The 15054-nt window shown below is 45.0% G+C and overlaps 1 protein-coding gene across 2 annotated transcripts in view; it reads right to left on the bottom strand.

The window, feature by feature from the left end:
* Positions 1-15054, bottom strand: part of HEG1 (heart development protein with EGF like domains 1) — an 89952-nt gene that overhangs the window by 46211 nt on the left and 28687 nt on the right. For both annotated transcript variants that reach the window (XM_054575181.1, XM_054575182.1), the window contains exons 3-7: positions 14106-14402; positions 7660-8013; positions 6438-6770; positions 2701-2943; positions 699-2033 (exon numbers count right to left, since the gene is read on the bottom strand). In XM_054575181.1, coding sequence (XP_054431156.1) covers positions 699-2033; positions 2701-2943; positions 6438-6770; positions 7660-8013; positions 14106-14402 — 2562 coding nt within the window. The remainder of the gene's footprint in view (positions 1-698; positions 2034-2700; positions 2944-6437; positions 6771-7659; positions 8014-14105; positions 14403-15054) is intronic.

Here is a 15054-nt window from a genome sequence, read left to right as displayed (position 1 = left end):
AGAATCGTGTGGATGACGGCTTTATTTTCCTGAGCCAAGAACTTCAGTGTGGATGTAAAGATAACCTCAAGCACAATTAAAATAGCCCTAGACATCCATTCACTATGGGAACAGATTAGCTCATCATCTTCTTATTGAACGTGGCCACCTACCCCCCTCAACGCCCCCTCCCCCACCATTTCTCAACTAGCAACATCATCTGTGGGAGGCCAAGGGGCCTGGGCTTCCCCTGGACCAAGAGAAGCCTCTCTGGTGACCGGAGCCACCTGACTGACTCAGAAGCTCGGAGCTCTGATCTGGGAGCCATCACCGGCTCACTCCATGTCTCAGACAGGCCACCTAACGCTTCTTTACTCCATTTTCTCTTCCCTCCAATCCCACATCACTGCCCACTCTGGCTGTGGAAGAGTTAAGGCATGCTTGAAAAGCTCTTGCAATTACAGGGCTTTAGAAGCTGCAATTACGCTATCTACTGATGTCACGCACAGCCAGTGGCACCCTCTCCTCCTTCTTTAGGACGGATTACGTAACTCAGCGGTGAGAAACTTAGGTTCACCACAACATTATTTTATGCTTCAACAGGAAGCATTTGAGATCACAAACAAATACTGTACTATTGCAAACAGCAGCCACTGCCATGCATTCAAGTGAATCCCCTCCCAAGCAGCTCTCGGCATGCTTGTGTGCCTGTGTCCTACCTGAGGATGTTGGGGACTGCGTGCTGCTCTCAGCATGGAAGGTGGTAGATCTGGGAGGCAACACTTCTGCTGGAGAAACACCTGTGCTTTGGGGAGAAGGAGGTGTTCTGAGGAAATGTGAAGCTCGGCTATACTCCTCTGAAATGCCAAGCCCTGTTGTCAGTTCTTTTGCTGATGTGGATACACTGGTCAGGAGGCTCAACTGGGTAGTATCATCTATACGCATTTCATTCCTTTTTGTGGTAACAGCAACTCCTGTAGAGATTTGCGGTGCTAGAATTTCAGGACTGGTTGGCAAGAACTCTCTTCCGGCCACAGTCTGTACTGCTGGGGGGCCAGCCATCGGAGTTGCTGTGCTTGACGAGGGGCTGGGAGTGGGCACGGGGGGATGAGAGATCTTGAGAGTGGTGGCTGTCAAAGCTGGAAGCCTTTGGGCTAAGCTGGTGCTTGTGGCTGGAAGGATCTGCTCAGGGGAGGACCCTGCTAAGGTCGGGGGCAAAGGAATCCCTGAAGCAGAGCTCACGGTCTCAGCTTCAGCAGCCTCCGTGTGCACAGGCTGCAGGCTCGGTGGCTCCGATTCTGTAAACATTCTCTCATGGTGTGGCCTGCTCTGGTTCTTAGGATCTGCTGGTTGACTACTGGAGGGCATCGCCACAGATGATGCCGTTGCTGACGTCTGAATCGCAGCCACAGGCGTGGTCCTTGCCCTGGGCAGGGCCAGCGTAGGAGATGACGGTGGTTGGGTTGTCTGGGGCACGGGCAGTGAGGCAGGGGTGGAGACTGTCAGGGATATTGGCAAAGGTGGTGGTGAGGAAGACAAAGGTGTGGGCGCATCGGAGGTGGACTCCAGTGGACGAGCAGAGGCCCTGGTGGATGATAAGGTTGAGGGGGACGACTGGTGGGACTGTGACACTGAGGGTGGCGGCAAAGGGGAGCCTGACGAAGATGGGTCCCCAACTGATCCAGTATGCATGTCCAGAAGCACCAAGGTTTTTGGCATATTAATGGTGGATGTGTAGGATGGAAGGTTGGCTGTACGCAGACCCAGTGACTCAGTGGAAGGCTGAGCATATTCCCCTCCATAGGACGAGACATTACTTCTTTCAGTCTGAGCCTGAGAAGAGGAAGGATAGTCTGAATGTGAGGAGTCTGAGATCTTAATAGAAGAGGTCGAGCTCTCCCTTATGTCCAAGGAGGAACTGCCATCTGTGATGGACAGCAATGCTCGTTCTCCTTTGGTAAAAGTAGATGAGACATAGGTGTGGTCTGTGTGGTCACTGGAAGTCCTCTGTTCAGTACTGGTGCCACTCACTTGATCATAGGTAATTCCAGAGCCTGCAAAGGGAAAGACTAAAGTTAGGCCAACTACACAAATAAGCAGTCTCCTGAACACACACCATACAACAGACTGTCAGTGTCCTATCCATGAACCCCAGTGGATGAAACACTTCCTTGGAGAGGCGGTTTTCAACGGTGAGCTCTCCGGAGAGTGAGTTCTGAAGGCAGGCAGGGTCTGTGTCTGCTGGGCAGATTTGAGCTCCTCTGAGGAGCGCAGTGGCAGCAGTGGAAATAAATGGTCATGAAAGAGAAGGGGCCGGGGGCCAAAGAACAGGGAACAGGCCCAAATTCCTTCCACAGGCCTACTTTGATCAAAGCAAATTGGTATCTTAAAAGCTCTCAAGACCCCAAATAGAACAACTGTTATGCCTAAGTGGAAAAAGGAAAACCCTCTCAACTTTGCATTCTGTATGAGATATTTCTTTCCCAGGAGACCGGCCTTAGCCACAAAGTGCCTGCTCTCTTTTATTCAAGCATCCTGGCAGATGCGGTTGGCAAGTGCCTTAGGCAAGTGCGTGTATAGGGGGAAGGTGAGAGAACACAGGTAGGGCTCTTGATAAAGAGCTTGTAAGGTACTTCCGCGGTGGACAGCGAACTTAGTCGTTCTGGGACCTCAAGGCAATGGACAGGTGGCTGAAAGAGTGTGGAAGGAGGCCCTGCTCACCGCCTCTGGGAGTGGCACCAGCAACGGTCCCGTTCCTGTGCAGAGGAGCGCTGTCTGTTTCTCTGGGCACCGCCTCCCCGGAGGTCACGCTTGTGTTGGTGAGAGATCGCAGCGTGCGCTCTCCGCTTCCAGTGAACGTAGCTGAAGTGTGCGGGCTGCGGGCTTGGGCCCTTGAGGTCCCGTCAGGCCCTCCCTGCGCCTCCAGGTCAGCGCTGACTCCCAGCTCAGGGCTATCTTCAGTGGCTACAAGCAGATCCAAAAGGGAAAGACGAATGTCATATGATTTCTCTCATACGTGGAATCTAATGAACAAAATAAACTGCAAAGCAAAAGAGACAGACTCACAGATAAAAAGTGCGCTGACAGCTGTTGTGGGGTTGGCAGCTACAGAGATTGAGCAGGAAAGAAACAAGAGAAACCTCTGGACACGAACGACAGTGTGGTGATTGCAGGTGGGTGGGAGGGGGAAGTGGAAGACGGTAAGGGGGTAAGTGGTGATGGAAGGAAATTTGACTTGGGGTGGTAAATACTAAATACAATGATATGCTGTGGAATTATACACCTGAAACCTGCGTAATTTTGTTAACCAGTGTTATCCCAATAAACCCAATAAAAAGAAAGAAAAAAAAAAAGAAGACTGCGAAGGGGATGACGGCTCAATGCCGGGAGGACGATGATACGGACTCGAGTCTCAGGAATAAACCTCACTTCCTGGACTACATTAGCCCAAAAGCTTCCCTAGGCTTTCTCGGGGTGTTTATTGGAGAAAACAGAATGTGTGGTGTTCTGCAGACGCCCATCCGTGACTAAAAGCTCAGGGGCCACTGCGGATCAGCATGTGTCCAGGCGACCTGGATTTAGGGGAAGGTTTATTACTTAAGTGAACAGGATCAATGCTGTCTTCTGCTTGGAGATATATAACAAATTGTGTTTACGTCGTGGAAATGGGTGGTGGCTGCAGAGGAGGTGAAAGCTGGGCTATAGACTAACAACCCTCCTGGGGTTTTAGACCTTCTGACAAGGCCTAGGGGGAGGCCCCCATTACTCCGAAGGCTTTCACCTCCTGGTGGGACCAGCGACGCATGAACTGACACAGGGCCTGTCATTCTGTACTGTTCGTTCTCTGTCCTAACACATCCATGAGAAATGGCATTGTGATCAGAGGTTATAGGTGGGCTTGGGTTTTTTGTGTGTTTTTTAAATGTATTTGTTTTGTTTTCTTGGTGGGGATAGAATAGGGACAGGTGACACATGAATAAATATCCTTTTCTTCCTTTCTTGGATATGGAAGTGAGGTCCAATTTTTCTTCACCTAAATACTTCACAATCTGGCTTTATGAGAAAACAGGTTCTTTTCCTGGTTTTCATTCCTATTCTCAGACCAGACTAGCTCTTGATACCCCATGGAGACACCTCGATGGAAAACAGATGTAAAGCGGGGTGTTACGTAAGTTCACTTCACAAGAGGTTCGCGTTCACTGACAGAAATGAGTGTGGGGACAGGGATACAACAGTGACCTGGAGCAGCACCGAGAGAGCCAGGAACCAGGGAAAGACGACACTTGACTCAGGGCTTAAGAGACCCATGGAAGATCCACCAGGAGAGGCTTCAGAGCTGCGCAAATCTGAGCACAAGCGCCCTAGGCAAACAGGGCAAGGCCTGGGATGGGCAGATCGTGAGGCTCTGTTAGACAAAACTGAGGCAAGCGACCCCGTCAGGCTGGCAGACTTAACTGCGTGGAGTCACGACCTGAAACAGAGGGGCTGCATCTGAATCCATGAAAGGAACAGCTCGAGAACTCTGAAAGGCTGGATGGCAGAAGCAACTTTGAGCAGTCAGAGGAAACAAGATACAGCATTACGTTAGCCCACAGTGAGATGGTTTCAGGCATGAGGCTATTCCGTACCTAGCACTTTATAACCCAACCCCAGGATCCGCTCCCATTTTCTACTAGAACCACCTGAGCATTAACTGCAGTGCAAAGGGCACTGAAGGGGCAGGAAAAGGAAAGGCTACAGAACCTGAGCTCCTGGTGTGAAAGGTAACAAGTCTGAGCCCCAAAACTGTGAGGCTGGAAAATGATTCCTTTTGTTTAGGAGAGAGAGAATGCGTTTTCCATGCACAGACATAAAAGAGCATGAATAGCTTCCATGCACACATATGGTATTCTTTCCTGATAAGCATGTTTTCTCACATCACATGAGTAGTAATACATGCTAATTTTCCTCATCAATTAGGATGCTCATATGCGGAAATGGAGATGCTATTATTAGTGGTAAAGAGGTAAGAATTTAAACCTATTATAAGTTTAAATGATAAATTAATGCATTTTTGCTTTAGTCGGCATACGATTCACACAGATAAGGCTGCTGAGAATGGGTTTTACAAATTACACAAAAACATCATTAGAAAGGAACATCAAAAAAGTTTCCTCAAGTTGATAAATTGGACTTTATCAAAATTAAAAACTTTTGTGCTGTAAATAATGCCATGAAGAAAGTGAAAAGACAACACACAGAATGGGCAAGAATGCCTGCAAATCACGTTATTTGATAAGAGACTGGTTCCAGAATATGCAGTGAACACAAAGCTCAAAAAAAGACAAATAACTCAATTTAAAAATAGTCAGAATATCTGAATGGACATTTCCTAAGAAGATATACAAATGGCCAATGAGCACGTGAAAAGATGCTCAACTGGAAAATGCAAGTCAAAACCACAGTGAGACAGCATGTTACACCCACTACGATGGCGAGAGTCAAAAAATATGGACAATAATAAGTGTTAGCAAAATTGTTGAGAAACTGGAACCTTTGTACATTGCTGACAAGAAGACAGAGTGGTAGAGCCACTTTGGAAAACAGATTGGCAGTTCTTCAAAAGGTTAAAAATAGAGTTACTACGTAACCCAGCAATCCAAGAGAATTGAAAACACATATTCACACAAAAGCTTGTACTGGAACAGTATTATTAATAGCCAAAAGACTTTTAAAAAACTTACACATCCATCAATTGATAAGAAGATAAACAAAATGTGGTATGTCCACACAATGGAGTAACACTCAGCGATGAAAAGGAATGAAGTGCTGCTACAACATGCATGAACCTTGAAAATATTATGCCAGCCACATATCAAATGATTACATTTATATGAAATGTCTACAACGGACAAGTCCAAAAAGTAAATTAGTGATTGCCAGAGGCTGAGAGGGGGAGAGAATGGGGAGTGGCTTTTGGTGCTGGGCTCCTTTCTGAGTGATGAAAATCTTCTGGAATTAGACAGTAGTGATGGTTACACAACTTTGTGTATAACCTAAAAACCATTTTAAATTGTATGCTTTAAATGGGAGAATTGTATAGAATGTGAATTCTATTTCAATAAGGCTATTTTGGAAAGAGAATTTCTCGAACAACCTTCCAGAAGCTGTGTGACTGAGGCAGGCATGGGGTGTGGGGTGGGCTAGAGGGAGCAGAAGGACATGGACAGAGAGGTCCCTGAACTCTGTGTGCGATAGGCAGGTACAATAGCAACTCTGTGGAGAGGTACCAGAAAAAATTTGGGGACATATTGGTATATCTGTATCCACCGGCTAGAAGAATGGCCTGGGAATAATGAAACTAGAGGAGACTATGGAACTATTTCACTGACACATGGCCTTACTATGCTACAGAAGATCGTAAGCCTGGTAAGTCCTTGTCCCCTCCACAAAGGCAGTTCTCTGAAGCAGAAACTCACTCGAGCGTTCCCCACGTGGTGCTGAGGACTCCAGGCTTTCTGAGGAGGAAGAGGACAAAGCCTCAGTGTCTGGCTCAGAGTAACTCTTCTCATCCAGCGCTGTGTCACTTCCTCTAGACTGTGGAGCGGAGGCTGAGGACTGGGTCAAAACCGAAGTGTTCACAACTTCAGGATAGGAAGTAGAGCTTCCTGTCCTGTCTACGGACGTCTTGCTATTGGTCAAGGCCCAGAGTGCAGTGGTCCCTCCAGCTCTGCCCAGTGGGACTGACCCAGGCACAGTCTCAGTCTGAGGCATGGGGCTTCCATTTTCTGTATCAGGGCTGCTGGCCGAGACTGTAAGGTGTCAGGGAAAAAAACTGCCATTACATGGATGTGAAAGAGACCCCTCCACAACTGACATGTGAGTCCTCTCTAAGCAAAGATCTCCTTTCCCATGACCTTGCATAGAACGCATTGCATGTGTAACCTGACATGCATTTTCATATTCTAAATAATTAATTCTAAATTTTTCAGTGTCAATAAGATAGCAATACTAAGAGTAAACGTTGAAGAGAGGAGCTTTTAAACAGCATGAACAAAGCAGCAGAGTAATTAATAGGCTTGAGTATTTTATTCTCTTTCCCCAAAAGGGGTCAAGGGAGGAATGGTGTTATGTCCAACAAATACAACATACCAAATATAGTGCTTGGTCAGAGCAGTTTTTCTAAAGCAGTTCTATTATTAATACAGATTATTCTAATTTTGAAGTATAGCAAACAAAAAATAAACTCTGGGGAGTACATTAAAACTATGAATTCAGGGAATGTATTTGTATCTGCACATTATAGTTTTAAAGATGATCTATAAAATAACCAACTAGTTTTACAAAGTGAGAGCAGGACAGGTCTCGTTTTGAAGACAATGCTGCTGGGACAAGAGTCAATCAACAGTGAGGGCTCGGGGGGGGGCTGAGGTCTCTCAGTGCTGCTTAAGTCCTCTGACCCTTCATTTCCTTCCTCATCTACAGAAAAAGCAGGAGGAACGATGCCTGTCAGACGAACTTCACAGTGTTTTCATAAGGACGAAAATCGAAATGTGGTAATGTGACATAGTAGATAAAGGGGATGGTGTTATCCAAGGACACTCTTTTTCTTAGAGACTGCAAATCACCTTGAAGCCACCCTCGAAAAAATCCAACAATTTTTAAATATCCATAATGGATCAGGCAAAATTGAATACTTACTTGGGGAATCATTTTGCCAAAATCCCACCGAGCCCTCGGAAGATGAAAGGCCAAATCCATTTTCTGTGGATGACTCGGTGAATTCCCCGTGCCCTGGATTCCTGATCAGCCCAGTGTTTCTTCTCAATTCTGCATCAGACGGTGAAGAATAGACTGATGCTAAAGTTGTGGTAATTTCAGTGTCCTCAGGGAAACTCTCTGTTTCATTTAGCAGCCCCAGACTGACCGGTGAAGACTGGATTACCCGAGGGTCACCACTGGGGACTGTGGTGGCAACATGCATACTCTTCGTCCTGCTGATGAAGGGGCTTTGGAGAGCAGTGGAGTTGCTTAGCTCCTCCAAAATTTCAGATGCTGAAACAGAAAAAAAGAAAAAATGCTCAAGACTAACTGAGGAGTTTAAGAAAATCAGGGATGCATCTAGATACAAATAATATCTGATACATTTTGGCGGGTAAATCTAGATAATGTGGACCTAATATAAACCCATTTGACACACTCACCAACTCTCTCCTCCCTTGCTCTAATTCTCATAGAGCTAAGTGGACAAGCGGTGACGTCCTTCACCAAACACAATGAAAAGCTTCTGCTCAAAGTAAAAGAAATATTAGAGAATGACAGAGAAAGCTTCTACACATTATTTGCCTTGGTTTTTATAGAGGGAGGTGAAACTTTTACTCCTGAATTCACCTTATAGCTTATATAGGACAGGCCATTGTGATATTGGACAGGTTTTTGTTTGTTTTATTTTAGCCGTTGTAACCTTCTGTTCAGGTGCCATTACAGAGGAAAAGCCATACATAAAAATGAATAAAAGCGAGGCCATACTGGGATACCCCGCTCCCAGGTTACCCATGAGGAGGCCCAGGGCTCTGCGCAGTAGGAACAACACCCACCCAGAATAACGATTCCCAGCCTTGTCATCTTCAAGGGTTCTTTGTTACTTCCTTCCTCATGGCCACCATAAACCTTCTGTCTGAAAAGACTATTGACTGAAATGCAATTATTAAGTAACAGAGCTTCCAATCAGCAGGAGATAGTCATTGTTACCCCACTGATTTGATTTAATTCCAGCTGAAAGCAAATGGGCCCCATTATTGTACTTTGCCTCTGTAGGTTTTGGAGGCCAGCTCCCAAGCTTACATTCTACTCCACTGGGCCCTTAGCAGATCCAGGACTCCAGGATGGGAACAGTTTTTCTGATGAAATGGATGGGCAGAGACTGGATTAATTATCAAGAACCTCTAAGAACTGAATTTTACACCATTATTTAAAATGCACAACCTGCTGCACAAGAGGACGGGTGGCTTGCTCGTAGCTCCCTTTCACAAAGAACTTTGTGAAGGACGCCCTGAGCACAGACCTAGGAGCGCACACTGAAATCCTCACCCTGAACAGCAGTGATCTGCAGGAAAGCTCAATGAGTGGGAAGAAACATGGCAGGCAAGATCCAAAGGCAAGGAAAAAGAGTGTTATTTTTCTTTTTAAGCCAAAAATAAAAAAAAAAGGACTCTATACCTTATAATGAAAGGTTTCAAACTGTTAATGATGACCCAGAAAGGGAAGAAGGAAGTTCTCATTATAGACGGTTCCTTGAAGACCTGTCCTATGTATAGCTCTGACCAAAATCACAAATAAGTATTATGTATAATTAGAAAAAGAGCACAGGAAACACAAAGGTCCCTTTTAATTGTGTACAAACCATAGAACCAACTATGCCCGAACATGGCTGGCAGCTCTGTTCACGGGGCCTTAATGAAGACAAAATGAAGATGTAGGTGATCCATACAACTAGCAATTAGAACAAGAGAAAAGACCCAGGCACAAAAATTCAGTCCCAGCTTACCTAAACCCATCGCTACTTATAAACAAAAATGCATTGCCCTGGCCAGTGTGGCTCAGTCGGTGGGAGCATCATCTTGTACACTGAAGGGTTGTGGTTCCAATTCCCAGTTAGGACACACACCTAGGTTGAGGGTTTGGTCCCCAGTCAGGGTGCATACAGAAGGCAATTGATTGATGTTTCTCTCTCACATCAATGTTTCTCTCTCCCCCCCTCAATCCTCTCTCTCTAAAATCAATAAATGTATTTAAGTAAATAAATGGCATCCTTCATTTAAAAATCAAAACAAAAAAAAAACCCCCCAAAACAAAAACACGTTAATATAAAAAAAGAAAAGCTTACTATAGATACATCCCAAATCCTCACTCAACCACTTAGCTTCTCAGGCCTAACTTCATTACAGTTACAGTCTAACTGCACCAAGTTACAGCATCATCGGGTTGCTCAGTGCTCTTTCAAAGCACTTTTATTCCCAGTAAATGGTGTTATTTCATCCATCCAATGGACCATGGTAGTTACAATGGACTCAGCCTGAATACCTTCTAGCAAATCAATGGCCACAGAAATACAATTACAGAAGTCACAGATGCTGGCAATCACAAAAAGAAAGTGGCTGTGTTTTCCCTGACCCTTAGGGCTCTGTGGAACATTTACTTCATCAACTCATTATCATCATTATTAAAAGCTGCCATTTACTGACCAGTTACGATATGCCAGTACTATACATGCAGCTTTCTACATTGTGCCAAGTAAGTACTCTGTGTACATAATCTCACTCAGTCCTCACAGTAAAGTTCTGAAGCAGTGTGAGGACTTCTGCAGAGCCAGTGCCTCTTAATCAAAAAACAGAATGTAAGTACAATCAGCACTTACATCACTAAATGAGCACCTGTTCACTACACGTAAGAGAAATTTACCATGTTTCCAATGAACAGGCCAGCTGTACTGATTAGTTAAGAGTTGCTCTTCCTTCATTTCTACCTTTAAAGCAGCAATGCAAAAATGGGAAGACCACCCATTTGGAAGCAGAAACAAGCGAAGTTCCCTGATTCCAGTGTAGGAGGTAGAAAGAATGACTACTCCTCTGGTAACGTACATGGGTCAGTCTCCAGTCACAGTGCAGGCACGGCGCTTCAGGCACGCATCAGAATGCTCAACCTTGGCTTGACTGCTACCCAAACCTGCCAAAACTGTAGCTGAAGCAGCTGATATTTGCGAAAGATACGCTAAATCTACAATCTTCTGAGTTATTTATGCTCTCTTCCTTTACAAAGTAAAATCACCACAAAGCCATTTGCCTGGACCACATTAGCTCAGCTCCCCACAGAAATGGCATCGTGAGTTGAGATCCAGTATTACATCCTCAGCTCCAATTCAGAATCTACATAAAATATCACCTTTTAAAGAACATTAGCATTTGCACAAAACAGCAATTGATGGCATTTTCTATTATAATTCTCAAATTTCCCTGTATAAATAGTCCTCTTAGAATGTACTGCCCCCAAAACACTTAGGCCCATGGATGGAACTGTATGCTTATCTTATCAGACAACAATCTCATGCCCCACCCGGTTTCCCTTTGTGCCCTGGTTTCCAGGAAGCTCAGTAGTAAATTTAGGGCTCAACTGTAGCTACTCTCGCACAATTCAACATACACATATCTCTTTTCACCTTCAAAAGAGAACTTTTTTCCCTGTCGGTTGCTTTACTTACTTTTTCCCCCTTATGATCAAATAATACATGATCATTATGGAAAGTAGAGAAAGATACAAAGCAGCAAGAAAAATAATTTCAAATGGCTTCCAATCTCTTTTTTAAATCTTATTTAGCTCTCTGGGCCCACACCTGCTTTCAAACATACATTGGCTGGCATACTACTTCTTTTTGGAAGTGGTTAACAGCTGGCTCCCCGAGCCACAGGAGAGGTTGTGCTGCACGGCTGTTTCTGTGCAACAGGGCGAGGGGTGAAAGGAAGCACAGAATACAAAGGCTGGTGTGTTTGGAGTAACAGATGCTGGAACTAGGAAGAATCTTTAGGATCATTTGATCTAATCCTTTCATGTTTCAAATAAGGAGCCCCACTCTCCCTGGGTCCGGCTCCTGGTGGGCCACCCAGCGATCACCTGGTGAGGAGCGCCGCTCCTCTGAACAATCTAAGAGCCAGGGCTCTCACTGAGTCACACTTATTAGTGTATGGAGTGGCCAAGTGTCAAAGACATACGCCCCCGCCACACCACCTCTTCACTCTGTTGTACAGATGGGCCAGCAGGGCTGGGCGATTCCGGCCTGCCTCTAACAAGCCCTGCCAGCTCCCGGATCCTGTGGCCAGAAAGGGTCAGTAAAATCTCAAGATGTAGATTTAATGGGAGGAAGGAGGTATACCAGAGCTCGGGTTAGCAGGTTAGGGGGTACTAGCCCAGCCTTAAAAATGAAGCAGGACTTTGCTTTCCGGTTGGCTTCAGGTCTTTGTGCATGTCCCCTCTGCACCCTCACAGGGAGGTGAGGAGGCTGGAGGCTGGATCCAGACTTCCTGGATGCCTGGCTATCCCCTCACTGAATAGCAGCCAAAGCCCTCTTCAGCTTCTAGAAGGAGGCGGGACTCTACTTAGCACAGAACACATAGGTCGCAGAGAAGGAAGCAAAGTTCTCAGTGAAAGACTCAAGAATTGGAAGGATAGGGTACTATTCTTTAAAATTAAAAGTATAGAGTTTTGCTATGACCTGGGTGACTCAGTTGGCTGGGTGTGATCCTGCAAAATGAAAGGCCTTCGGTCTGGTTCCCAGTCAGGGCCTGTGCCTGGGTTGCGGGGGGCATGTACGAGAAGCAACTGATCGATGTTGTTCTCTTTCTTCCTCTTTTCCCCTCTCTCTCAAAATAAATAAATAGAATCTTTTTGGAAAAAGCGTAAGGTTCTGAAGTGATGAATGCTCAAGGAATTTGAGGACTAATTTTTTTTAATGTTGAAAATATAGGGGACTACTGAGTCAAGTGCAGTAAAATTAGAAACATAGGTGATTTTCAAATATAGCACAGTAGTGGGTTGAATTTAAATGATAAATATTGAATGACCCTGACCAGAACCAAAGCGTAGCTTAGAAAATGCTTCCTTTCCACCATTTAGTAAAGCTGGTAGTAAATCACTGAACCACAGACCTTTGAAGCTGGAAAGGATCAGCTCTTATCTGATCTAACCAATGTTTAAGAATAATCTTAAAAAGCAATCTCTGAAGAACACGAATCATAAATTATACACACACTCAGCCAGCAGGAAGCAGTGTACAGAATATATGGATGAGGAACTGGTGGTTTTAAATAGGCATTACAGAGAGGACCTCTGGATTCCGTTTCTGCTTTGATGACATAAACCCAAACCTCTAGTCTTGCAAAGTACTTTGAAAAACCTCTGACCTTTAACAATTTTGGAGTGGCAATTTCTAAAGCAACCTAACTTCTATTTCCCAAGAATATGTCTAACCCTCTCTGTCCTTCTCCCTCTGGCATGGGGATGAAAACAGATGCAACGTTCACCAACTAGAAATAAAACCTCAGAGAAAAAGTGGACAGGATTGCCAATATTCTCTTTGGCCCCTGGCTGGGGGAGCCTTGTGATATCTGGGAACATGCTATCCCCATTACTAATCAACTGTACCTTGTTCCGGCACAGTGGGAAGCCTCGGAGAAGTAATAGACACAGCCTATGCCCTCAAAAGACATACAATTCACCTGGGCAGACAGACATTAGGTAACCTAGTATGATAGGGTATATGACACAGAGGCTCTGAGTGCTGAAGAAACACCTCGCAGAGATGGAATGAAATGTCTGAGCAAGACTTAACTGACAGCTAGGGATTGGAATGACAGAGAAGCGAGTGCTCCACTTCTGTAGCCTTGCAAATACCGGTATTACATGATTTTTTTTTTTTTAAATGATGCTTAGAAAAATGCACTTTATCTTTGCCATTAAAACAAACTTTTGCAATAGTGAAGAAATATAAACCTAACTCCTAATCAAATGATACAATGCTCACCATTTCATTCACCCCAGCATGTGGCTTCTTGTGCAAGAATTCAAACCAATAACACTTAATGTTTGTTGTGTGTCTATGCGTGTGTATGTAGGGAAAAAAGGGAAGACCAGGGGTTGGTGGACAGAAAGCTCTAGAGCAGCCACCAGACCAGCTATTATCTTCCTCTTTATACAGTTAAAGAAAATGTATCTTTTTAAAAAAAAATTTATTGATTGATTTTAGAGAGGGTGGGGCAAGAAACATGGATTGGTTGCCTTCTGTACGCTCCCCAACTGAAGATCGAACCTACAATGTAGGTATGTGCCCTGACTGGGAATCAAACCTGCAACCTTTTGGTGTATGGGACAGTGCTCCAAACGATTGAGCCACCTGGCCAGGGCAAACAAAACATATTCTAAAGATGAACTTCAATATGAGATAAATTGTGTGGGTTGTATTTTTACCCCAAATACTTTGCATTTGTGCTTACTGTCTTTTTCCCCTAGCCCATGTGACAAGTATGTCTAGCTATACATGTCTATTTATTTCTGTTCTGAATGACGTCAGAGTGTTAGGCTGGGACAGGGGTACTCACTAGCAGAATGATCTGAGGGAGGTGAGTAAGCCGATGTACCGGAGAAATGCAGCCCGGAGAGCTCTGGTTCGGAGGAATTTCTCTTCCTGGAGAGTGTGGTCTCTTCTCCCATCTCCAAATCAGGGAGAGGGGACTGGCTCAAAACCGAAGTGGCCACCTGGACGTGCATCATCACTTCTTCGGGGAACCCCTTTCCTCTGGCCAGGGAACGCCAGGATGTCCTGCTGTCTGTGTGAGAAGGGGCACTTCTTCCCTCCAACCCTGTACTGCTGGATGGCAGGGCAGGCCTTCCCAAGGCTGAAAGCAGACAGCAACAATTCAGGTTCCACCAGGAGACCTCCAAATATCTGAGTGATCTTTAAGTGGGCTGATGACATAAACCCAAACCCCTAGTCTTGCAAAGTACTTTGAAAAACCTCTGACCTTTAACAATTTTGAAGTGGCAATTTCTAAAGCAACCTAACTTCTATTTCCCAAGCATATGTCTAACCCTCTCTGTCCTTCTCTCTCTGTCATGGGGATGAAAACAGATGCAACGTTCACCAACTAGAAATAAAACCTCAGAGAAAAAGTGGACAGGATTGCCAATATTCTCTTTGGCCCCTGGCTGGGGGAGCCCTGACCTATATGAACGAGCTCTGACCTCTATAACATATACAGGCGTGAGAAGAAGTCAGGAGCAATTACTTATTCTATGGAAAGCTAAGCCCTGAACAAGAGACCACAAACTAAGACAAAGACTGTCTAGATCTCACAGACGAAGACTTTGCATCTTGTGGCAAAATTATCAGAGAATGAGCACAGTGAAGCTAAGTATTAGATGTTATGGAACGAGAGACTGGCTTCTGATCAGCATGACTCATCATCCACATTCCACTAAGTTGGTTTAAGAATTTACTGGAATTCAGCATAAACAAAATTCCCAATACCTGGATGCCCAGCAAACCCA

Source organism: Pteronotus mesoamericanus, unplaced genomic scaffold, assembly GCF_021234165.1.
Source record: "Pteronotus mesoamericanus isolate MK-2021 breed Mesoamerican mustached bat unplaced genomic scaffold, CSHL_Meso_final contig_27, whole genome shotgun sequence".
NCBI classification, from domain to species: Eukaryota; Metazoa; Chordata; class Mammalia; order Chiroptera; family Mormoopidae; genus Pteronotus; species Pteronotus mesoamericanus.
Note: the sequence above shows the minus strand (reverse complement) of the source record. Positions and strands in the feature narration are given on the sequence as shown.